The 27,747-nt window shown below is 30.4% G+C and overlaps 3 protein-coding genes across 3 annotated transcripts; 1 reads left to right on the forward strand and 2 right to left on the reverse strand.

Annotated features, from left to right (window-relative positions):
• The first annotated feature begins 380 nt into the window (after positions 1-380).
• On the forward strand, positions 381-2,171 carry LOC140981622 (casparian strip membrane protein 1-like). The gene is made up of 3 exons (XM_073448047.1): positions 381-1,048; positions 1,153-1,276; positions 1,802-2,171. Exons 1-3 carry the CDS (start codon positions 837-839, stop codon positions 2,027-2,029), a joined length of 564 nt encoding a protein of 187 aa, XP_073304148.1. The 5' UTR covers positions 381-836; the 3' UTR covers positions 2,030-2,171.
• Positions 2,172-5,058: 2,887 nt separating this feature from the next.
• LOC140981134 (NAC domain-containing protein 1-like) lies at positions 5,059-6,725 on the reverse strand. The gene is made up of 3 exons (XM_073447417.1): positions 6,379-6,725; positions 5,784-6,064; positions 5,059-5,631 (listed from the first exon to the last, which is right to left on the reverse strand). The coding sequence occupies exons 1-3, from the start codon at positions 6,545-6,547 to the stop codon at positions 5,248-5,250; spliced, it is 834 nt and encodes a 277-aa protein (XP_073303518.1). The 5' UTR covers positions 6,548-6,725; the 3' UTR covers positions 5,059-5,247.
• Positions 6,726-16,764: 10,039 nt separating this feature from the next.
• LOC140980977 (anaphase-promoting complex subunit 2) lies at positions 16,765-25,163 on the reverse strand. Its single transcript, XM_073447148.1, has 16 exons — positions 24,682-25,163; positions 23,967-24,053; positions 22,932-23,160; positions 22,441-22,706; positions 22,096-22,167; positions 21,666-21,907; positions 20,886-21,302; positions 20,511-20,712; positions 20,292-20,406; positions 20,073-20,155; positions 19,321-19,440; positions 18,908-18,996; positions 18,729-18,810; positions 18,184-18,363; positions 17,350-17,418; positions 16,765-17,147 (listed from the first exon to the last, which is right to left on the reverse strand). The coding sequence occupies exons 1-16, from the start codon at positions 24,919-24,921 to the stop codon at positions 17,025-17,027; spliced, it is 2,616 nt and encodes an 871-aa protein (XP_073303249.1). The 5' UTR covers positions 24,922-25,163; the 3' UTR covers positions 16,765-17,024.
• Positions 25,164-27,747: the final 2,584 nt, after the last annotated feature.

The following is a 27,747-nucleotide window of genomic DNA, read 5'->3' on the forward strand; positions in this document are numbered from 1 at the left end:
CCCAATTTTTTGAATAACAACATATCATGCAATTAAATTAATCAAGGGAAGTTTATCTGATCGTGATTTAAGTTCACTATTTTCTTTAATAAGCTCTCATCATAATGACAATTTTTTTAATGTTTTCCGATATATGAAGATAGGAAGTGTAAACGATCCAAATCAAATTGAATGCTATTCACGATGTTTTCAACATTAAGGCTGAATATTATCGAGTGTGAGTTAGATTTTGAAGTCGAATACGAAATCTAATAATTTATTCAAGTTTTATCGAATAAAATATTTTTGAGCTTTAATTTCTATAATTTTATTTACAAATCAAATGATATTCGAGCTTATTCAAAAACCCATTGATTCAATTTGTTGGCGTAACTCGTATAGATCCTTGTTGCTCATATTTATTCTACTATTTCTTTATATAATTTTTGTCCCAAGAATCAGCAACAAAACATGCATGGAATTCACCTTCTTAATAACTACAAATAGATAGTAGAGCAGGTAGGATTAGTATTAGAGAATTCACTCATACTTTATCATGTAGAGGAAAATCATGTTATTTCTTTCATAAAATAATCGGTACTGGGATTGCTGAAGTATGCAAAAGTATATAAGAACAAGCCGGCAAAACCTAACATCCACTCTTCTAAACACCCATTGGTAGAGGTTACAATTGGGAAGATCCAAACTTTGCTTTGGCATGCAAATTTGTTCAGGTTTGATCAAGTCCTTGTATAAATCCAAGGTTTTGCTTGATCATATCTTTAGAATATCAACTACCTGGCCTGGACTCTATTCATATTGCCAAAAACAAAGGAAAAAAATTATAATAATCGAAAATGAAAGAAGAAGGGCCGATTGAACCCAGTGAAGCACCAAAGGAAAAAGGGATGATAAGAGGGATTTCCATTCTTGATCTTGTTTTAAGAATGGTTGCAATTGTCGGGACGTTAGGAAGTGCCGTGGCAATGGGAACGACGAATGAAACACTCCCATTTTCGACACAGACCGTGTTGTTCCAAGCACAGTATGATGATATTTCGGCATTTAGGTTTGTAGTAAAATTTAACATGACTTCTGTTATGTTTTTTTTTTTTTTATATGAAATGATATATATTGTTTTTAAAATTTTTATCTCATGTTCTGTGGCGAAAGGGTTTTCGTGATAGTGAATGCAGTCGTATGTGGATACCTTGCTCTCACTCTCCCAATGTCGATCTATCATGTTATAAGGATCAAAGCAGCAAAGAGTAGAGCATTGCTGATCTTCTTGGACTCCGTAAGTTGTGCTTCTGTCAAAACTATTATAACTTCTAATATAGCTCAAGAGTAAGCCTTGATATCATCTTTTTGGGAAAATTTCTAAAATCGTCATGTAATTAGTTGGTGTGATTTTTATTTTGATTATTTAACTAGTCAAAATTTGGTGGTTTTGTGAGTTAACTTTTGTTTTTTTGACATATTTCAATTACTAAACGTCGTGTTAGTGATGTTTGATATCATGTGAACACTCAAAAGAAATAGAACTTAAAGAAAAAAACTTAACGAACAAAACAAAAAATAAGCCAACTTAGACAAATTTGACTATTCTCTCAATTTTTCTTGAAAAATAAAGCTTGACACAATTAATATAAAGTCCAACGAATTCAAGGGACGTGCATGCACGATCGAACTAAATAAGAAACTGTTTTAAATTTCAAAATAAACCCTGATTTACAATTGCATTTCAATTCGCATGATATATAATTGAACTTTATTCACTCTTTATTTTAAGTGATTTTCTTTGTTCTTATATGTCCTGCAGATAATGCAAGGTGTGCTTGCTGCTGGAGCCTCAGCAGCAGCAGCTATAGTGTATTTAGCACATAAAGGCAATGCTTCCGCAAATTGGTCTGCAATTTGCCAACAGTACCAGAACTTCTGCGAGCGCATTACTGGATCTTTAATTGGATCATTTGCTGCAGTTCTTATCCTGGTTTTGTTGATCACATTATCTGGCGCAATGCTATCCATGCGCCGCAGTGGATTTTGAACAGTAATTATGTATACATCTGCTCAAGTTTTAAAGCCAGTATTGTTGTGTTTCTAGCTACTTCTAGTCATGGAACCTGGAATTTGCCTGACCTATTAAATGTAGTATTTAAACGTCACAAAATGCTCCACTCCTTTTTTTTTTTATATGTTTGTTTAATATATATATATATAGTATCTCTCGAGTACGAACGAACTAAAATTTTAGAAAAAAATTTATAATTTTGATCATTTTTTTTTAATGATTTTGTTCATGTATGTTTTCAAATTTAAGTCATTTATGCTACACAGATGTGTTGTATATCATTACAGGCAAAATTTAATCACATCATAAATACTCTGACAGTGAAATAAAAATGAGACTTTTTATTTGTGCTTTAAAAACACATATGGTTTTAAGAAACTATTGGTTTTAAAATGGTACAGTTGATCAGTCTCACATATAAAAATTCGTGAGATCGTCTCACAAAAGTCCTATTCAACTAAATTTATGTATTTAACCTTCATTGTATCATTTTATTAATTTTACTTTCTTTCAATCCTATTATTAAAGATATAAGATATGAAATTATTTTTTAAATTACATTTAAATTAATTTTTTCTATATATAATAATAATTTTTATATTGCACAAACATTGTGTGTGTTCAAATACTAGTATATATATCACAAAAACTCGTATGAGATAGTATCATGAGTCAATTTTGTAAGCCGAATCTACTACCCGACCTGACCCATTAAAAATAATATTTTTATGTTAAAATATTATTTTTTTGTCTAGATATGTATCAGTTCGATCCGTATCATGAAATTAATATTTATACTATATTATTAANAATCCGTCTCATGAAATTAATATTTATACTATATTATTTATTAACTTTGACATGACTAACTTAACTAATTTTGTTGCATTTTATAAAATATGATGACCTTAGAGCAGCTATTGGTGCCACGGTGTAACATTTGTAAATAAATAAATAAAAAAACTCCCAGATACACAATTATTATTTAACATAAAAATTTCATAAAAATTTGTTTTAATAAATTTATAACCTATCTATAACTAATATATCTTATCCACTTTTAAAAATCTTTTAAATTATTAAAAATATTTTTTAATCCATATCTATATTTCTAAATTTTTAGATGACTATATTTCCTAATAAAAATATAGAAAAATTCATTAATTTGAAAATAAAAAATTATTATGTTCAAATAATTATTTCAATTATACGAGTACACAAAAAATATGAATACCAGAAAAAAAAAATTTAATATCATAATTATCTTGTTAAGTGAATATTATTAAAGTTCCAAAACACGTGGTCTACATTAGGTGGATCTGCATTAAAGTAAAAGTCGTGTCGGCACTGGCACGACTTATGTTTTTGACTTGGCCAAACAATCGTGTATTCTGTAGTAGTTAATCAGCTTGTTCACTACTTTTGGGACCCATTCGCATATTATTATACTCTTTTTAATGATAAAATCATAAATTTTTTAAACAAATAAAAATTATATTAGTATTAAAACATCTAACAAAAACCAAAAGTATAACCATAATATATATTTAGAATAAATTAATATAATACTTTATTTATACTAGTATCAATCGACATACGATGTGTGCATAGTATTTTTTATTTTTTGAGTTTAAGTAGTTTTATATAAAAATTTAAAGGCTATATTAAAATTTAAAAATTATATAGATTTTATAAAAATTTATGGAGTTTTAAAATAATTTTGAATGAGAGTGACACGGTGATAATTCAATCTTGGGATATTTTTATTAAACAAATTTAATAATATAGTATATATATTATAAATACTATAGATTATATAAAATAAGGATATATATTATATAAAATTTTAAAATATACAATGAAATGAAAATTAGTTAGTATAAAAATCAGTGCTCATTCTCAATAAACTATATATAAATAGTATATATATACCTAATTAAATAACATGGAAAGCATAAAGTATAACTTAAAATTTGCATATTTAAGAACGGAGTAATTAGCTTCAACAAGAAAAAAAAGAACGGAGTAATTAAGATTTTAAGTGAGTCTATTTTGCCTTTTATTCATTAAAATCGTCAAAGTTTGGTCTTAATATATCATTTTTTTCTCGATTTTATTCATTTTCCGCCGCATTGACATAATGTCAAAACATATTTAATCTCATATATATAATATTTCATGTCCAATCAGTAGCCGGTTAATATTTGTAATTTTTCTATATGTACATCGATGTAGCCAAAAATTATGATTATCTGGACTACTCTATATGCTCGTAAACGGATCCAAGAAATCGTAGACCGGTAGTCCAGCTAGTTATTAAGCGGGTCCAAGTAGCTGGTGGAAAGAAAATTTTGTGAGTTATCATCCGCGTCACAAATAAACGTCAGAGGCTAAAGAGTTTTAGCATTAAAAAATGAAAGTGTTGAATAATGAGAAGCATCCTCTATTTATAGATTTTTTTTGAAGTTTGTAACGTGTTTGAGCCTTTATAATCAAGTTGACTTCACTAATAAATTGAATAATTAGATTGGGTCATTGCTCATTATATATAGTTTCAACCAATTTTCGAGCATTAATGACATCATAATTTTAACGAGACTGTGTGTCTGAATGCATGATTGTCCATTATTGTTATCTCTTCGATCAAATAAAATAATATAATTTGCTGACTTCTCCAACCAGAATATCCTTTTTAGGAGTTAGTATGAATGCTAATCCAAGACAAAGCAGCCACCAATTACGTCTAATTATTACCAAGAAATGGCAATTTTTTATATAAATGGCGGCGCTAGTTGGCTTTAATATATATCACGATCGCATGGCGTTTGTTTAATATAAAGTATTATTCTATTACAATATCAGGATAATTTTTTAAAATGCAATTAATTTAATGTGAATTATTGCCTCCAAATTTTTCCTGAAATATTTAATTTCCAGTATTTATTTCTCGGTTTTAAATTATGTCACTCGTATAATTAAGTATAATATAACACGACTATATGCTATATTGGGCACAAAAAGAACTTTGTCTTTAATTTATCATGCAAAAACAAGAAATATTAAATTTAATATTTCACAAAATATCCTGGACATACTATATATTTAAAAAAATGAAATTTCTACAACTGACCTATCTAGTAAAACATTCTGTCTTGAAACCCTTCAAATTTCACAATTTCGGGCTTATCTCCTGATTAATGGAATTCGTACATTGGATTCACAAAAATTGGCTGCTGATTCCCTTGAAAATTCGTTGCACTACTGGTGAATGGATGTTGCACTTGTGTTATTTGATTCTCGGCGTCGCGCGGAACATTCACATTGTTGACGTTGCTAGTTGTTTCTTGAACATTGAAGGGTAAAATGTACGAGTTTTCATGCATAAGTTGGGAGATTGAATTTATATAATCGAACTCCCATAAGTGATCGCTTAGCGAAAAATTTCTGGGAATTAATTTTTGGGGTACTTGGGGCTCATTGGTACATGGGATTTGAGTGAATGTGTTCTCAACCCTTTGATCATCGGGTTTTCCCAAGTTCTTCTTCTTGTAGATCCTACATAGCACCCAATCATCCAACTGAAACATTAAAAATAATAAAAAAATAGTTATAAATAAGATCAGAAATTTAGAATCAATCCTCTGATCAAATGAAATAAAATAAAATATTATTTTTATAAGTTTGTGGGATGATCTAATTGACAAATTTAAGTAGTAAAAGAAGTTGTTACCCTCATAGATCCATTTTGTTTGTTGGGAATCGATTTCGAGTCGATCAATCGATATTCATGCATGATCCAATCAGTCTTCATACCCTTGGGTGGCTTACCCTTGTAAAATACAAGGGCTTTCTTGATCCCAACATAACTTGATCCACTGTATATGGCTTTATCTGTGCCTGTGGCTTTCCAGTACCCCGAAACCGCAGCTCGATTCGGGCGCACACCATTCGGGTACTTCCTATCTAGCGGGGTGAAGAAGTACCATTCATTCTCTCCAACTTCGGCTTTCTCTACATTGGAGAAGGCAGCAGACATGTTACATACCATATATTTGATGCAATATAAACCATTTTTTATATTTTATTTTATAATGTTGGGAAAGCTCAAATGAACTCATTTAATTTCTTAGTCTCAACGGCCCCATATACATGATGTAATACCAATATAGGAAAATATTTATTCTAATTCTAACCAATAAAATATATGAGCACGGTGAGGTAGCGTCTTGTACATCTAATATGTGGATGTCATTTCAATCAGTACTTAAATAGATGGTCATAACGAGTGTTCACCATATCAATACTTTATATATATACATACTAACCAGGTAGTTCCCAAGGATCAAATTTGTAGATATCGACTTCAGGAATAATATTGGAAATAGGGCATGGCCTCGATGTAGCCTGGTTTCGAAGATAACACATAATTAACTCTTCGTCAGTGGGATGAAATCTAAATCCAGGAGGAAGCTCTTTGCAATTTCTTCCTACCATTTTCTTTCTTTCTTTCTTTCTTTTTTTTGTGCAAATGAATTGGTAAAAAGCGAAAAACCCGCAAAAAATGACAAAGTATACAGTTCCAAAACAACTTATTTCTTTTTTTTTTTAACGGGTTTTTTTGGTTGGATGGAGGGAATTGAAGTGGGTATTGGAGATAAGAAGAATATTAAGACTAGGGAAGAGCTTGAAATGTTTACAAGGAGAGGGCAAGGTATTTTATAATGATTTTTTTTGTCTTGTTATGCATTATTACGTCATAGGTTGTTTTTTTTTCTTTTCCCTATGAACATATTCCTAGCATATATGTTTACGTAATGGATGACCGGATACCTATGCAAGCCATGCTTTCTTTGGTGGGATTGGGTCAAATTAATCAACTTTGAAATCAAAGAATTTTGTTTTAGGGAATGGGCAATGTTTGATACAATACTTATATGAAATTCCCAATCAAATTTAGACATAAAAGGATGGGGTTATTTTTATTATTTTGTTAGAGAATGTGTGTATGAGTTGTCATCTTTATCCGATTAACGAAATTATCATTTTAGTCTCGTAATTTACATATTTTCTACTTTATTTTCGATTAATTTGCATGTTTATAACACTTTGGTGAGAAGGACTAAAATCGAAAAAAAAAAAAAAGTTACACGACCAAATACATAATTTTTTGTGTGTATATATATTGGCAGCTAGGGATATTCCTCGGATTGCTTTTGATCTGATTTTTTTAAGAAAGTATTTTTAACTTATATATATTCAATATTGCTATTTCCAACCTAGTATGTTGACCCCGCAGCAATTGTTTGATACCATAATTCTTTGTCCTTTTTTGTTGAGGATAATATTAGACATAATTCTTTGTCCTTTTTTGTTGTTGTGGATGTGGATAATATTATTAGAGTTGATATATATTATAATAATATATGTGTATTCACCCGCGAATACATTATCTTGTGGCGTATTATTTTAATTTCTATGGTTCTTTAACAAACTTGCTTGCTTGGCTTCTAAATTCTTCTAGTCAAAATATCAGAAAGAACTTTTCTTGGATAGACATTTTGGCCTTGGAATTTTTTCTTTCTAATCTGATCTTGTCTACATGCATGCATGTATCTGAACTGTCTATATCATTATTAATAATTAATAAAGAGACGGGTGAATAGTATTGTTCAGGCTTTTTTTAATATTCTTAAATTATCTTTATTCCAATATATTAATAAAAGTAGGTCTCTTGTGACACAGTCTCACGAATCTTTATATGTGAGACGGGTCAACCCTACCGATATTCATAATAAAAAGTAATACTCTTAACATAAAAAGTAATATTTTTTCATGGATGACCCAAATAAGATATCCGTCTCACAAAATACGACCCGTGAGACCGTCTCATATAAGTTTTTGCCTTTTAATAAAATATCAAACTTCTAAGTCATTGGTTCATCTCCTACCTGGTTCATTTTACTGAACGACTCCCTTTTTTCTTTTTTTTTTTAATTCATTTTTACAAAATTCCATTTTAGTCAATCAATATTTTTTTAAAATTATTGTATGACCATAATTTAAATATAAACTAAATTAATTATACAAACACATAACGAGTGCCAAAGGTTACTAGCTAGCATACGATAATTAAAGCGAATATACCAGAGTAAATAAGGAATATCTATTTATTAAAGAAGGACAATTTTAATAAAGAGCATGAATTGTCATGATTTCAGTTCATATTTGACGGGGTATGCTAAATTCTTTGAACCGAACTAATTCGTTCGATCATTACTTAGCTAAGATAGAACGTGTCCTTAATTTTCATGAATCGGAAAATGATGGATGGCTTTTATTAGTTGTGGTTCTTATCTTGCCACTTCGATTGGTTAGTCGGGCATTCATTCTTCCATAGCCATCTCGATCGAATCTCTGCCACCGCATTTAAAATTATATTTATCGCTAAAAATATATAATAATCAAGATTTTCAAGCATAGCTAGAGTAGCTTAAATAATAATAATAATAATAATAATAATAATAATAATAATACGTATCAATTAGCATATCAGGATAACTACTTTTGATTTGAGATGTAAAAACATATTTTTTTTTTCAGTTTTACCTCAATATGATAAGAGAATTTCATTCTATGTATTTATTATTACTTTAAATATATTTTATCAATTTTTTTTGTAACCTTTTTCTAAATTTTCAAAGTAATAATTTTTGTATGAGCTTATCAACACGTGGCATGGTTGAATTGGAGTTGGTTGAGATCTTTTCACGGGTGTATATCTGTGAAACGATATTGAGTTATGAGACGGTGTCATCATAGTTTTGTTAGCTAGGTTGAATTGTGCTCTAAGAAAGAAACAATATATCGGAGTCAAGATAAACCAAATAATAAGTTTAGCTTTTTTTATTAATTACTTATTGTTACTTTTGTATATTATTCTTTCCATATATGTATATTTTTTTAGTTACATTATCTTTAAACTTGGGCGTGCGTATTGGTTAGTGGGGGTTTGTCTTTTATTGTGTCTTTCCATTTTTCATGGACTTTTTGCTTTCCATCAATTGAGGGATTTGCTCTCATTGGTGTGTCCCTTTTCTTTATTTCCAACTTCACACACACATATAATCATTATTCACACTAAATCTCAATCAACTTTTGTGTGTTTGTATAGAATTTTATTTTTTTTGAAGTTTTATCCGAATTTTCGATATACCGAGATTACCGTATTGAAAAAATGTCGAATTTTTCGAATTTTCGGTATACCGAAGATTTCGGTACGGTACGATAACAATAACGAATTTTTCGGTACGGTAACGATATGTAATTTGAAAATTTCGGTATACACCGAAATACCGAAAAAATATATAAAAATTTAAAATATATAATATTTTAAAACAATAAATTTAAATTTTTTTAAAATGTAAGGTTTTTTTCGTTATAAAACGGTATATATCAATACCGTACCGAAATCTCGGTATACCATATAATTTCGGTATAATCGGTATGCTAGTTATATGTACCGAAATTTTCGGTATACCGAAAATCGGTATGAATTTTCTTATATCGTAATTTTTATACGGTATACGATATAGGATTTTCGATACAATACGATACGATATACCACCCCTATATATATCGTGTTGCTTGTATCGGTTTTTAACAAATGAAAGCTTCATTTGTATATTAATATAAAATAAAAAGTATATATAACTCAAATAGCATTATTTTTGGTTGAAAATATAGAGATAAAAAAAAAAAAGAGGTGGTTGAAAATTTTCGGTACAAAAAAAATAAAATAATAAAGAAAAAATATTACATGAACAAATATGATAATAAACATGTGACTGTTGATTTACTTCAACCCCTTTGCGTTTTCTTGCCAGTTAATTGGACCATAGAACAATCAAATTTTATAGAATAAAAATTGGGAATTTGTCCTTGAACTCAATTTTCAGTGCCAAAACAATTACATACTTTGGAATTAAATCATTCTGTCTCTTTATTTTTATGTAAAGTTGGAATCGAATAATTTAATATCCGTTTCTTAATTATCAAGTTAATAATACATATATTAGGATAATAATGGGTCCATCATCTTTTGGAGGTAGTGTACGTTTGATCACGTACAATGNGAAAAAGGTAATAGTAAACTCAATCATATTCATATTTATTATAATAATTAATATTTTTTCATAGGTGACTTAAATAAGAGATCTGTTTCACAAAATTGACTAATAACATTATCTCACAAATTTATTTTGAAAAAGCCAAAACAAAATTTATAATTTAGCTTACTTGGAGATCAGAATGAACAACATACGCATCTGCATTGGTTTGACTGATATTTTGTGCTTATCTTAAAAGTATATGCTTTCTTAATTTTGATTTTTTTAATATTTCAATTATCTTTGATCGATAATGATGACTTGTTTGAAAATGTGTGTCCATTATGAAGATTTTTAAATTTTTTTTTATAATTATGAATTATTGTATCTTCTAGTCGTGATAAATTTCCTTTGGAAAATAGGGGGAAAAGAGAGATTGAATGACGGAATGTAAATGATATTTAAGTTTCAATCTTTTGAAAGAAAAATATGAAAGTAGTTTTTCATATAATGGTCCTGTCTCGCACAACGTCCGATTAGTTAAATTTAGGAAAAAAAATGTCTTTTCTGTCTTTTATATTTGAAGTTTTGTAATTTTGTTTCGTTATATTATATTATTATATTTTAATTTTAGTCTTGTAACTTTCATTTTTTTTTAATACAATTTTGGTTTTTTATTTTTCAATTTTAATTTCTTTTTACAATAAAGTATTTATCAGCTTCATATTACTCTCATACCAATGCATATATCAGTATCACATTAAAAAAGATTAAAATACAAGAAAAACAAAGATAATAACATAAAACTGAAATTTGATGATATAGATAACCAAAATAGCAAAAAGTCAAACATGAATAACCAAAATCATTTTTTTCCTTAAATTTAATGTGATTTTAGAAATATGGAAATATATATAATAATAAAAAAAGAAATTATATAGTGTTAATCTTCAAAGACTTCATAGTAATCTTATAATTGTAGTAAATCAATTATGATATAAATTATAATTGGAGGTAAAGAAAAAACTTTCCCTTGCAAAGGTGTTAATGCAAACAACCTATAAATCAATAATACAATAATAGAAGCTTCAATGTTTCAAGATGATGTCCAAGTTGTGGAGTAGGTGGTGAGCGCTGGACCAATAGTTAAAAGTTTCATTTTTCCTATCAATATTTTTTCAGACGAGTTTATCACACATGACTTATTCAATGTGGTTTATCTGACTAACATGATTTGCAGGATACTGTTTTAGTTAGCGAGTTTATCCAATACGCACCGAAAAGTAGCGGCTGTGGATTTCCACATCATAAAAATAATAATAATAATAATAATAAAAGGAGCTTCAATTTATGTCTTAAGTGAAAATGAAATTTGGCCATTTTATTCGATATTCGTTTTGTGCCACTTGGTCCAAACTTTTTTTTTTGTTTGTTTATCTAATAAAGCCTTTTTCCCTGGATGTCCCTTTTGAACAATTGTTTCTTGCTTAGATAGTATTAGTGTACCACCACAAGTGCAATGTGAAGCATTCTCTATTTCGTTGTTAGCAACATAAAGTTGAGTTGAACCATTTTCTCTATCATAAAATCTTTACAATTAAAATTTCGAAATCTTGTCATAAAAAAATTGAAAATCCTATTAGTTGTATTATTAATCTTGTACAATCAAATAACTCAAATACTAATTGCCACCGACCAAATATATATAACTCTACTAAATTTAAGACAACCTCAGGTTCTTGTAATTAAGCACACAAAGTTATCCAAAGAAAATATAGGCTAAAATGACCGATCTACTTAAACTAAAGCCATTATAGGGCCGAAAACTTTTTATATAATACATCAGGAAAACATCGAATTTCTATTGCTATCACAGCAAAGAAGAACAATTATAGTGACATGGATTCAGTGACGAGACACAACTGAAAAACATTAAATTTATCGGAATATCATCTTCTAAACTTCCTCCGCGAACGGAATTGTGCCGATCTACACTTAACTGATACATAATGTATATTGTTAAGGGCTTCTTGCTACCACTATGTGGACAATTTATGAATTTAGAACAAGAACATGTGAAACAAGAATCATATATTCATCTAAACAAAAAACGCATTGAATGGTTAATCTGCTCAAGATTACTTGAACATACAATGACTAAAGAATGAAACCCTCAAGAGTAACAAACAAATTGATAGTGTTAAGACTTTTAGTCTCCACAAGAATGATCACATACTAATGACTTAAACCTCGTTGTTGGGCACTACAAAATTGGAGCAAACTCCTCAGTGCTTGTTTCTTCATTACTTTTCCATAAACCCCTCTTCCCAACTTCAATGCCTTCTCCATTTCCACAACTCCATTAATCCCACCTCTTTTTACTCCATCCATAAACACTTTCACAATCCTTTCATCACTCCCTACTCCATTCACCACACTATCCACTACAATATCCATCAATGGGATCTTTCTCCCTCATTTTTTCATCGATTTTTCGCAATCAAAGACTTTGGAATAAACTTGCCAAAAATGATGCCCTCAAGTACCCTTTTCCCTTTCCCCTAATGATTCATCTCCTCATGGCTTCCTCTAATCTATACACTACATTGCCCATATCCACTACCTCTTTTCCAAAAATTATTTCAATATCCCCCATGTCTTGCTTCAAGAGTATGTTCTCTTCAGATTTACACCTCTTGCATCTACATATGAACCCCCAATTCGTAGCCATTTCTCTTCTGTTGTTCATAGGCAAGAGGACATCAAATAAGCGAATGTGAGCTCTTCACCTGCCTTGACATCCGTAGAAGCATGGACCATGACATGATCACCAATGGACATTTTTACCTAGAACTTTAGCTGAAATCTCGTTCTCAAGAATCGAATTCACACCCAAAATGCTTAACATTCTTCCCACATCCAACTTCTCACAAAAAATATCACTATCCCTAAAACTCTCAATATCAGGCATTTCAATACTCTCCTCCTCATCTGCTCCTGTTGATAACATCGATATCAAGCCATTGATTCTACTGCATTTTGAGGCTGAGTCCACAACTTTATCAATGAAATTCTTCCATATAACCAGTTGAGCATTTTCCTAAGAATCCGGAGACATAATAGCCCTATCAACAACAATAACTTTAGTAACCAAAAGCAGAGTCCCACTTTCGACATTCTTGGTTACAAATAAGCCACGCCCACTAATCTCAGACTTCTTGATCTCTACTGCACCAACATACTCAGCAAATTCATTTTACAACTAAAACCACTCAAAACCCAATCTGAAACATCAAATCCCCCATTTCTTAAAATAAAATCGAGCCTTTCGCATTTCGCCAGCAACCCATTAACCATATCAACGTTCTCATTACCCTGGGTTTCAAGATTTGCTGCCTCGAAGCATTCCAAGGCCATGCTGTTCCTATTCAAACTTAAAATCTTACCTTTACAAAGCAAAGTCTTGACATGAGATCTCTCTATTCTCAGTGCTAAATCACAATCCTTCAATGCTTCAGTTACCTCCATCAAGCGAGATCGAGCTTCCACCCGATTAGAAAAGGCCAGGCAGAGTGATTTTTTGAGTCTCGCTAGGACGGCTGCATCTGGGTCTTTCTCAGAAATGAAATCTTGGCAGAGACAGATGAATTGAGAATATGTGCTAATGGAGTCTTCGTCTTCATCTCAGTAGAAGCTCAGCTGCCTTGGATCTTAGCTCTTGCATTGTCCTTCGTCCATTTGTTCTTTAATTAATTCTACCGTTCCTAGTTTCGTAATTCAATTTTCACCTTGTGTCTAATAAAAATTTTAAATGGAGAAATGTAACGGTCGAAGCGAATGCATTTAATCCTTCAAAGATTCTCACAATTCACATGCCGTGACGGCTATAACTTTACTAATGGATACTTGTTCTTCTTGTTATCTTTGTTTATATCAAATTTTCTGAATTTTAGAAATATTAAAACATTTGGGGCATAATCTTAAATTCCCATTTGGATATATTGTCAAGAATTTCGATGATTACATATAGAAAATATGATTTACTCATATATTGGGTGTAAGCAATGAGATTGAACATAATTTGTGGGGTTAGTTTTCTAAAAGCCTTCATTTGAAATTCAGTTTGGGGATATTTTTTGAATATAAATTTTAAAATTGAGATTAAGCATATAATTTTGTATTATTAATTTATTGTAAAGAGGACTGTAGGGGAAAATAATGCTAGCAATTATTATTTCATGTGTGAAATGGAAATTTTAACATACTGCGTAGATGAAATTATTTATGTTGACTCGGGATTTGAAAAATCATACAAACTGGGGAACAGTATACCATTTGCTCTACTTTCTCACCGTAAAATATTGTCTTATATTTTTAAATCTATTATACATGTACGTCCTTGTGATCATTAATTAATATTCATTAATATTTGTCTTTTTGTTTTTCATATATTAATTCATTAATGGAATCTAGTGAAATTTACATTCAAATAGAAAAATAATAAAATTTACATTTCATTTTTAAAAAATATACGAGTTTGAATTGTGAAATTACTATTATTACTATATGAGTTTGACATGTAATTTACATGTATATCCTTATAATCATTAAATAATATTCATTAAAATTTAACCTTCATGAATAAAAATAAAGTTTAAACTCTTGTTTAAAATTTTATGGTTATCCAATTTTTGAGTAGGTCTTCTGTGAGACGGTATCATGAAAATTTATCTCTAAAACGGGTTGATTTTTTTTCAGTAATTAATGTTAATGTATTTTAAAATAAATTAAATGAAGATGAAGTTTACACTCTTATTCAAAATTTTATGGTTATCTAATTTTTGATTAGGTTTTCTGTGAGACAATTTCATGGATATATATCTATTAGACGGGTCGATCCAATCATTTATGGAATGAAAAACAATGTTTTTTCGTGGGTCGGGTCGAATAAGAGACATGTTTCAAAATTGACCCGTGAAACAACATAATAAGAGTTTATGTGCCAATTTAATAAATATCTTTTTGTTTGTTTGTTTTTTTCATATATTAATTAATAGATTCTAAAATAAATCGAAAAAAATTATTGAAATATAGTTTATTATTTGAAATGAAATTTACATTTTATTTTTTAAAAATTTAAAATAGTAATAATATTAAGAATGAATAAATGTTTTTTCCCGTCTATTAATGACTTATAAAATAAATTGAAGAAAAATAAAATTTAACAACAATTTTTTGGAATAAAATTTAAATTTAGCCTTTATTTTTTGAAATGAAATTTACACTGTATTTTTTTAAAAAAAAACTATATTTATAATGAAATTTAAAANCATATATGTAAATTCACACAATTATATTAGAGTTTTCAAATTTATTAGTCGTGTATTATTTACGTTATTAATGGATGTTAATTTACTCAAGTTAAAAATAAAAATTAGCCCAAAAACTCTTATGAGATTGTTTCACGGATCACCAACTTGACACGTGAGAACTTCCCAGGAGTTCACCCATCATGCATGCTTAACCCAACAAAATTGAATGATAGTAAAAGATTAATCTTTTAGTTCAAACATTTCTTGATCATTATGTTAAAAGTTATATTTGTTAACCAAGACACGACTTTTATTTCTTACAATTGTGATATACCGTGCAAAGCTCTACACTAAGCTAATAGTGAACATGATGAGGACTCCACTGACGTGAGTGTCAATAGGCCAAACAGTAAAACCCTATATGTGACAAACATAAATAATTATTTGATACCATAAGAGAATACTTTAAAAAAAGCAAAATGAGTTTAAACTGATTTTATGTGTAATAATTACTCTTATATACATCAAAGTGATAGAAAAATGATGAATAAAAATGAATTCAAATCATTTTATGTGAAACAAATTGCTCTTGCATTTACCGTTACTTAAATTGATTTATAAAATTTTTAAATTTTCTTATATTTTTTTAAATATTTTTTCTCGAAAAATATATGTTTTTCAAAAAATTACGATTACATTCAGATTTTATGCTCCGTCAAATTTCCACCAATAAATACTTGTAGCTACTTTTTCAAAGACGTGATTTATGTATATAACTTTATAACTTCAAAATATATTATAAGAAATTTAGAAATTATGGTTGTTGTAAAAAAAATTTTATATAAAATTTTTTTTGTTTTTATTTTGAATACTCATAGTCTAATTATTTTTTTTACAAATTTATGGTTGTGATATTAAAATAGGTGTCACAGTGATATTCAAAATATAGTTCTGATTATAAATCACATTAATATATATTTTTATGTTAAGACAGAATATTACAACAATATATACTTATATCTATATGACCTAAAACAATTCAATTATATTAGTATCCAAGAACTCGGACAAAAATAAATTTTGAACTTTATCTAGGTATCATTGATTGAATTTATTGTTGAAAAATAAAAGATAGTGACAGTAAGTTGATATCTGTTCTCTTCATATTATCTTTTTATGTTCCACACGTGCAACGCACGTGCACATCTTCTAGTTAACATAAAAAATCCGAGAAGATCGTATGTTGCGTATTTGTATAACGCAGCACAATACATATAGGCGTAGACCCAAAAATTGAGTAGAATGGACGATAGCGAACAAGGACGACGAGACTTCGCATTTTTATACAAAATATTCTAAATCTTTTTGTGTGCCAGTCTCCAACTACATGTTCAGTAGCCACAGTTCAAGGGGCAAACAGAAATTAACATCCCCTCGTACCATGATTTTAGCCTCTTTGATAACCAAACTTGTGCTTTTACTGTTTGTTTTCCCCCTCGTTAGGAAAGAATAAGAGATGTAAAATCCTAGAGAGTGTGATGGTACCTCACTATATTAATTTTTCAAGAAATACATTCCATCTTTAAGTTCTAGCTTCTCGTCGCTGACTAGACCAGCCAAGAAGCTTTGCAATTGCTGGAGTGATTTGTCATAAGGAGGATCGCCAATGCAAAACATCTGCGAAGCCGTTATCTTCATCAGTTATCATATCCTTCATATATCACCAGAGACTAATATATATCACTGGAGACCTTTTGTTCCACATGATATCACATCTATATTTTCATGCATATATATACGCACACAAGTGACAGGTGTTGCTCTTATCATTTATACAATAGATAGGGAACCAAATATACCGATAAAAATTCATGACTACCTTGAGGGTATTATGGATCCGGTCCAAGGCCATGCTGCCAAAGTTTGTGAGCATCCCTGTAATAAATTTCTGCAACAATATTTTTTGTGCACTCACTGTGAGTTTGGAAGAAAAGTACTTGAGAGAATATGACAAGAATAACAATAAATATATAAAGAAAGGTAATATATAAAGAAAGGTCCCTTGGAAGAACATACACAGCCCACCTGTTAATCAGTGAAAACTGAGGACTTTTCAAGGAATATATCCATTATAAAATACTAATGTCTTAGAATGAAACTACATCAAACTGGTTGGAGTGGACTGTATAAATCTCGTCTCAGTTCTACCTGAGCAAATCTATGATTATAAGAATGGCTAGTTTTACTACTGCTATCAAACTACTGGAACTCTCCTCCTTTATTCAGCCTCAAGAATCACAATGGACAGGAAACTTAGCAGTTTAGTTTAGGGCATTTCGAACACTAAGCAAACAAACAGCTAAAAAAATTTGATAAAAGTTTTGGAGGTAATTTGCATTCACCTCCCCTACACTTTAGATATTTGACATTCACCACCCTTGACATATTATAATTTTCACACTTGATAAAGGAGGTAAGTGTCAAATGCATAAAGTATAAGGGAGGTGAAGGCAAATAACCCGACTTTTTTGTGATTTAAAAGAAAATGTGATAGCAAATTGGCAGACTTTTTTCCTTGACAAATACATTTAGTATGAGATAAGATTATAATTGCATTTCGGATTGGAAACTAATCGTCATACTGTTTGGCCCATAAATATATACATGTACAAACATATAAATGCATGTACTAAATCATTTTCAGACCATATACCTCATAAACCATCATTTCTTTACGCAGTTGATCTTCAACAGAAGCTACAGATCCCTCTCCCTCCTCATCACCCACTAGAACTTCTTCACAGCTAACCCCAGCCTTTCCACCTTCAGCCAAGGCTTCCACCAGAGTATAAGTAATGTCGCCAGAATCTTGGGCTGATTCTGCTACAATTCCCTAATTACAAGAAATTACAAACAAAAAAATGTCAAATGCGCAAATCGCTCAACAATTGTTAAAAATCAATTCCTTTCATTTTTAACAATTTTGTGTGCGCTTCAAACAAAAGGGAAGAGCCAGGTGATCTTGAAAATAAAAGAACAATTGCGCACAAGTGGCAACTGTTCTCGATATGAAAAAGATAGCGTGCAAAGAAAAACAACCACCAAAGTCATGTTCGACTTTTATAGTTAATCAGGAGTTCTAAAAATTATAATTCATTAATAAATTGAAATCAAATAAAATCCTGATGAGTTCAACGACCAATTTTGAACATGGGGGAATTGTTAAGCAATGTTCAGAATGATGGGCCTGCAAGCAACCTTGCTTATCCAAAAATTTATTCTTCTACTTAAGACATCTTCTGGAACACCAACAGCAGCAGCAAGACTCTTGGGAGTCCAACTAAAAGCACAAAAGACATAATCAACAGATAATTAATGAAACTCTAAAATGATAATGAGAATGAAAAATCGATAAAAACTCTTCACTACTCAGTCACCTTGTTTGATCCTGAAACAGACTGATGATGGAAGCATGAAGAGGTGTGACAACAAAAGGCAAAGTTCTATCTTCAAACTGCAACTCTAACTGAAAAGAAAAAAAAAGTACATAGTAAACGAAAAAGGTGAGAGAGAGGGAAAAATAAGAGAAACCTATCAATCTATACACATTTCAAATAGGTAGGATAATATCAACATTGTGTGGGCAAGGGTAGACCAAGGTTTCCACATTCTTTGACAAATTTTTAAGTTGTTGATTTCTCATCATTTCACACTAATAGCAAGCGACATGGCTTGGAAATAGCATAATAATAGAGGTCCTACATAGCCAACAAATGCTACTTTAAAGCCCAAGTTAACAGCTGCAAAATATATTGCAACAAAATGCTGCATCAACCAAGAAGGAACTAACCTTGACAGTACCGAGATTTTTCTTCCAAAGGAGTTTACGGGGGGTTTTGATTTCATTATATGTTTTAGCATAATCATTTAGAAGCTGGTCCAGTGGTCCAGGAATTTTTATTGCCTCATCCTGCAATAAGTGCATCATTCACAGAAAACAAATTATTGTTCCACAAACTTCAACAAAATAGGTTCTACATAGCGAAAAGATTTAATGGGATAATACAGCACAGAAACAAAATCTTTAAGAGAGCCGAGTATCTCCAAAGCAGTAGGTTTCAATTAAAAACATCTGACGGGATTACATCATAGAGGAAAAAATTATGTTAGGAACTTTGATGTTAGCTTCTTTCTTTGCAGCGCCTCCATCAACATTTTGGGTAGAGCATAAGTTTTTAAGACACTAACATCATAGTCGTATATGATTTATTGAGGAAGAGTCCTTCAACTAAAACAACCTAGTGGTTGCTCACTTAATAACAGCAGAAAATATCTTCCCAGTATTAAATATTTGTTCAGTCCAAATGAGAAATGAAAGAGACAAGAAAAATGGAAGATTAAAGATTTAATAGGAAAGAAAGTTGAATCATATCCTAGGAAACTGCTTGTTCTCCAGTAGAGCAAGTATTGACAAACAAAATTAAAATCTAGCATCCTTAATTTCTGTTCAACCACTGATTACACTAAACAATATTTTATTTTTATTTTAACAGCTTGTGAATGACGTGTCTGGCTCAATAAAGTTAGGCATGGTTTGGATACCTGGATAGGTGGCCAGAAATTTGATGAGATGATGGTACAGTTGAGATTATACATAGACAACTCGTGCTCTCCCACATCAGCAACTACATTTTAAAAGCACGTCTTATCATCAAAACTCTTAAGATTATAACATACCATTTCACATAATATATCCAGGAATATACATATGAAACATTATCAATCCCAAATTCAGAGAATCTATAACAGCAAGATTTAAACCTGGTTTAGATTGTTGTTTAATGGTAGCTTTTATATTTGTGTTAGTCCTTTTCGAATCAATAAGATCATTGAGCATTATTTCACACCTCTGCATGCTGCTCTCCCCAAAATGAATCTGCATTCCACGGCAAAAACACAAGAGTAGCTGTATATCAGCTAAAAAGCAGAAGATAAAATGAATATAAAGTAGGAATAAACGTAAAAGATGGTATAAACCACCTTGAGAAGTTCCAGAGTTCGAATCTCTGAATCAATTTCATAATCGTATTTATTCAGAAGCTTTTCAGCCAGCATAACACGATACTCATTAACCAGCTGATCCTTGGAACCAATTATGCCAACAATCATACCAAGAATGTCAACCTTCCTTCTATGCCTGCCACCTTTTAAGGGCTCTGCCTCCACTGGATCCGGCTCCCAACTTAAATGACATATAATCATAAGTGTGTCAAGAATTTAAATTTTTAAATGAAAAAGTGGCTACCACTTTCTTATCCTACGGCCTGAATCAGTACTCACTTGATCAACCGTATAAAGGGATACATAAATGATCCACCTCTGTATATTTTTACTCGCTAAAGTTTGGTAGGTTACCTTTGTGCATTTATCCATGCTTGCTTGTCATCAATGTTGAAATCATCATCAACACTAGGATTCTCTTGTTTTTCTTCATCTCTATTCAATTCTTCAAGAAGGCTGTCCCCAGTACTTCCTGTTCCACTTGGATTTCCACCAGTCCCATCAGTTAACATTGTCAAAATGCACTTAATGGTATCCTTCCTTCCCCTTAAGTATTCTCTTATAGGTTCACCAACAGTTTCAAGGAATACACCAGCTGGATCAATTGTTCGAAGGGCTTTGATAGTTGAAACATATTGGTGCAGTATATCATTGGTAGAGGCACCGGCAGTAAGTAATCGATATTTTAGAGAAGCAATGAAAGAATCAACAAGCTTTGAATGCTGCCCCGTGTATTCAAGGCATTGTTTTAAGTCTTCAATAGCAGGGGAACTGGAACAATAAAAAGCAGAGATTAAAAGGCATGAACAAGAAAATTTTACAGAATTACAGTTGCAAGACATCAAATAAATTTTTTTTTTTGCTAGAATTGAAACTTACGTTGCACATCTCCTCTCTATTTACATTTTACTAATTTATCAAACAAAAATCCATTGTTAGAGTTGCTTCTGATAAAGAAAGGCGATACCCTCTATTTAACTTTTAACAATTCCCTAAATTTTTATATATCTAAACAAACTCAAATGTACTGAACAAAGCTACTGACTGCTAACTTTAATAAGGAAAGAAACTATGATAAAGTACAAAATTAAATTATGCCCAATCAAGTTTATTGTGCAATAGAGGAAAATTTACCTGTCTGGATAATCCACAATAATTTCAAAAAGCTTGGAAATTCTTAGATCTTGTAGTGTTTCGTATGCAAAATACTCTAAGCGCAGCTGCCATCTAATAAGCTCCTCAGGAGGAGGTCCAGATCCAAAAAATCTAGAAGATGGATGAGAGGCCAAAGGAGACTTCAGACCAGCTTGGCTTTCATAACTTCTAGAATCTCCAAGATAAGAAAGAAGGGCATGCAAAAAGTGAAGGGGCACAGCCTGCAAATCATAACTCTCTATTTGAGTTGTTACATGTCATTGTCAAACCATGAATATCTTTTTCATTTCAGAACTAATACAGAAACTTCACTAAAAGTCCAAAGCGCATAATAAAAATTTACAGCAAGATAGTGTTGATTCTGACCGGGTATGTGAGAACTGAAGCAGTATCAGTTATAATGAACTACCTGTATCCATCCTCTAATAGAATCTATCACTGAAAACCTATATTCATCACCAGCCAGATCATGTACTTTGGTCTGTCCAGAAAACATCAACAAAACAATGAGAACTAGAATATTAATTAAAAGGAGAAGCACAAAGAAAGGAGATCATAAGAGATTTTATTAAGATGATGCAATTTACACATTCAAATATGTTCTCACTGTCTACGTTTGGATATAGGAATTTAGATCTTAAAAACGCAGAAGAGACTAGCATCATTCATTGAGATCGGCAAAAACAGTTACATCATCAGAACATTGTGAGGGCATTGCGTTTGCTAATGAATATTGTTATTACACACTTACAACCTTTAATAGAAGAAATATAGCTGACGCATAGGCATCTTCAGCCATTGAGGTGAAGCCAAGACTCCTAAGATCACGAACAACCACGCCAACATTCCTAACAAAATTGTTGTTTCCCAAAATATTTTCTCGCGGATGAGTTCCATCACTATCAATTTCCCCTGATTTGAAGTCCAGGTCCATTCCATCATCTACCTTAAATTCACCATCGCCTATAGCTGTCGCACTTAACTCTTCTAATCTTCCTTTGAAATACCAGTGAAGTACATCTATGAATATAATTAACAGAAATAAAAAAAATTAATAACATAAAATATCTTTTACCTTCATATGTCATTATACTGATTAGCCATAGTTTAAACTAGGGAGTTAAAAATATCTTAAGTATATCTAAGAATAAAAATTTTAAGCTTCATTTGTCATTTAAAAAAACCTCAAATCCATCATTGCACAAATTATGCTTCATTGGACATGATACATGTATAAATTCATACCTGGAAAATGCTGAGGAAGACTGGACAACAGGACAGAAGACACAGATAACTGATACTTTGAGAGTAGGTGGTTTCGCTCGGCATCAGGAGTTTGATCCATTGACTTACTTTCTCTATCTGTCTCTAAAGAATGAATCAACAATAACAAGCACTTCTCCTGATATTGTTTTTCAGATGATATAATTGCCAAAGCTTTATGCAGTACTTCCTGCATCCCACCTTGCTGATCCTGTTTCAACACTCGTCAGAACCAGATTGCCAAAAACACAAATGAGGAGTTGTGAATCACATCTCAGCTAGTCTAATCCTTCATGAATCAAGTGGTATGCATCAACTTCCAGATAACCATAGTGTTATCTACAATTTTCAGGTACAGCACCAGAAAGTAAAACTGCAAATACATTGACTATGACAACGCTTTTCATAGTAACTCAGAAAGTGTATAGTAACCGTAAGATATATTTCCAGCGTAGATGAGTAGACCAAAGACTGAAGACGTAAAGGGAAGGTTATTAAATCAGTGAAGGGAAAAACTAAAACTTGGGTCAGCTATACGGATCCTCCCATGTCATTGTTCTCTATCCCCTATTATTTTATTTAAATGAAATTTATTATGTTGCTAACCAAGATAATATACATTTAACATTCTTGAAATCGTTCATTGGTGTTCAGCTTGTTAGTAGGTCAAATTCATTAGGATGATTATCAAAGCCACTTCACTGAAATTCTCATGAGAAAGAAACAAACCATAGCAAAAATGATGAAACAAGATGAAAAATTTAATGTATTGATAAAGAAAAATCAATATAATTTACGATTGGAACTTTAAGGAACTTAGTAATTGAAGGATGATGACCTATACCTCAAAAACTATATGAAGGCAACATGGCAATTGCTAAATACTCATTTGAACTTCCTTTCGTCATTAGTCTTAAAATAAGTGCATAGACACCATATTTAAAACACACAACACATTAAAAAGAAAATGAGAACAAAGAATAGAAAAGCAAACTAAGAGATCACTGGCACACATACTGGATCGTCAATATTTATCGCTGCAAACTCTCTGTTGGCATCGAAATGCGTCCAGAACCTCGATGCCCCCTTTTTCTCAAAGTTTTCCTGTAGCAATACAAAAATAATAATAAAAAAACAAAACAAAACAAAGCTTTAGCACGTATCACCATAGTTCATTCAAAGAGATAAGTCACATTAGCTGATGTATGCATAATTGCTTTAAATGGAGGTCAAAAACTAAAATGAGGATGCAAAAAAAGGGTCCTACTGTAAGTCGTCAAGTTATTAGCAAGAATATGCATAACATATTCTTCTTAACTACCCCACCATTTTGTCAGTCTAATATTTTTCAAGGATCAATACTTATCATCCGTAGAGTTAGACTAAGTACAATCCAAATTCTTCAGTTTCATTTGAGCTGTATGCCGAGGAGTATGGAAAAAAATCTAAGGGAAAAAGAAAGATTAAAAGAAAACTGAATCCCATTTTGTAGCATTTTTTTTATGCACAATCTTTGTCTCAACTATTAACATGAATTACACAAAAGCTTAAATTCTTGTCTCAAAATTGCAACTGATAAGAGATAAACACTAAAACTTCCATAACTGAACATAACAACTCAGCATGTAAATCCAAAAAAAAAAAAAAACAAAATCATTTCCAAATCAAAATAAGAAGAAAAATTACTAACTGCTAAATAAATTTAATGCACAAGTGAGAAAGAGTCGTAAACCTCCATAGAACAAAGGAAGTGCTCCACGACCAATGACTCAAGGCCACTGCTGCATAGATTCCTGACATGTAAACTGAACTCCGAGGCATATGATAAATCGCCAGCACCCATTAGAAGCTCCTCTGTCTCTAAGCAAAATGCGTTCCAGCTACTCGCCATTTCATCGATTAAATTTTCACTGAGTGACTCTAAAATAGCTAAATTGCAAACAGGCGATGCTGAATTCACAATTGCCTCCATTTCACGCCCAAAAAAAATTTAAAAAAGGGGGAAACCCTAAGCCGAGAAACAAGAGCTCGATCGATTCGAATAAAGGAAATAATTTATCAATTAGGGAACAGATCAGCAGAGTTTCTGAAGAACGTGCTTGGACAGTGTAGCCCTCAGTAAAATCTTACAATAATTTGCCGCCATTTTTATCTTCAAACAGTGCGAGCAAAACTGTGAACGAAGTAAACGATAGGTTACAGATTAATCCTGGACCCATTAATCCGCATATGGTACTGTTAAAACCCTGACCCATGATTTAACGCCCAATATAACTAGAGTCGTCCAATACCCAGTATCTGGACTTTGGAAGGCCCAAACTACTCTCTTCACAGAGTATCCCATTTTTTATCAAACCACCACACATATAAAATAATACGACACAAATACAAATTTAATAAGAAAAAAATATTTATACGTAATTAAATATTTATACCTCACCAAAAAAATATAATACAGGTACATACAATTATATTGAATTGATACATATACATGTATTGTATGCCAATATTACAAAAGAGGAAAACAATAATCAAAATGTAGCATTGTGAGCTATTATTATAACTAATAAAAGATGTACACGCGTTGTATGTATTATTATTATTTTTAATTTGATCAAATAATACTAAACAATTAACACAATTTAGAAGAGTTGTTCGATTTAAAATTGAAGTTTTGTTTAGATTTTTTTCTATGTAAAATACGAAGTTACTTGAGAAGGTTTTTAACATGGTGATAAGGGTAATTATAGAATTAAATATTTTGACGTCTTCTAAAGTAGTTATTTTAAGAGCCTCGCACTTAATAATATAGATATCTGAATCCTATGATTTCTATTAGATTTATTTTTTTAGTGTGATGCTAAGTATTTAGTCAAAAAATGGTGTACNACCGTATTTGGATTAGCACGGCAAATAACGGAAAAATTAAATTTCTGGTCCTATCTCTAACGTTTTTTATTTTTATTTATGTTGTCGATCAATACACAGACTCAGTACTAAATAATCCTCTATAAAAAATGGTAAAAAGAAATAACATCTATTAGCTATCGGCATTTCATAATTACCATCTAAAACTACGGGGTGACTTTTAATGATTTTTTTAGATTTTAAAAGTATAGATGTATTCAATTAAAACTTTTACATACTCCATAGAAGTCTAATGGTATTCAAAATAGACTTTAATAGAGTTTTAAAAAGTCAAGTGGTATTCAACATTGACTTTTAAAAACTCTATAAAAGTTTATAGGTATTAAAATTTTCAATAGAATTTTAATAACTTTATTGAATTCATTAACATACAAACATTAAAGCTTAAGGTACAACTATAAATTGTCAAACATTGTATTTGGTTCAATCCAAAGATTTGGATGGATTTTTAAAACTTATAACTCATACACAAGCTATTTATTTCTCTCTCTGTCGCTTCACATCACATCTCTTCTTATCTTCTCTCCTCTCATTTATCTCTATCATTCTCTCAAATTTTCGAAGTGTGTCTCTGTATATATTTTCATCTTTCCATTTCAAATTTTTCATTTTTTTTTGCATGATTGTCCATTTAATAATTTTTTATTTTAATATCATAAGAAATTTTGAATGCTAGAATTGATTTTTTGTTATTTTTAATTTAAGATTTATATAAATTAATATAATATTCAATAATAATAAAATATGATCCAAAATATGTCGTTTAATTCTTAATAATTGAATAACCTCGCAACAATAATGATTTTTTAAATTCTTTTTAACATTTTCAATTATTATATAAGCTATGATATTTTTATATAAAATTATATCCACACAAAGCTAATTAATATTTTTTCACATGTATATTATCAATTCAAAAACAAGATTACAGATTAATAAATTGATGTATTTTAAAAAATTTATAAACATACATACAAACCCACATATATACACATGTAAGGATTAAATAATTTAACTTTTAAATAAGTATATTTTAAGTACAAAGATTATAAAATTCTAAAAAAAAATTCACAAAAATCTATTAAAATCTTACAAAAAAAAAGTCTACAGAAATCCACATAAATCTGTTTATAAATTTGTGAGAATCCATAAAAGTCAATAAAAATTTATCAAATCCATAAACTTTTATCATTTGAAAAAATCATCAAAACTCTGAATTGAATACATCACACTAAATCAATTAGATAAGATTTTCAATTTGTAAATGAAGCCGCAACACACACACTCTCTCTCTCTCTAGAAGACCAAACGATGGGCGTGTCACAAAAAATTTGATTCACTACAAAATTTATTACTCGTCAAAATGAAAGCTCGGTTTTTGATAAAGATAAGACATGGAAATTAATACAAGAATTTAATTATGATGTGACAAAACATGTCTAATTTTGTCAGATATTTTGTCAGAGTATTTATGAAAAATATATAATGGAGATGAAAATTTAAGGACTGAATATGAGGAATTAAAAATTATTTTATCAAATAATATATTTGATATGTCAATTTTATTTATATTATTTATTAAAAAAATTTATTTTTATGTCAAAAATATTATTTTTTTATTTTAAATATAAACATGATTGATCCGTCTTATGAATAGAAATATGTGACATTTTATTTATATATCAGGCTTTATTTCAGTTAAATACCTACCAAAACGATAGATATAAATCATTCCATCCCTTGAGATATATTACACTATAAAGATTTTATTTTTGTAATAATTTTTTGATGTTTCATATATTTATAGCAAGAAATGACGACTAATCTTTACATCATTACATGTTTTTTTTTTTTTTTTTTTATTTTTTTA

This window comes from Primulina huaijiensis, chromosome 7 (assembly GCF_012295235.1).
Source record: "Primulina huaijiensis isolate GDHJ02 chromosome 7, ASM1229523v2, whole genome shotgun sequence".
Lineage (NCBI taxonomy): Eukaryota > Viridiplantae > Streptophyta > Magnoliopsida > Lamiales > Gesneriaceae > Primulina > Primulina huaijiensis.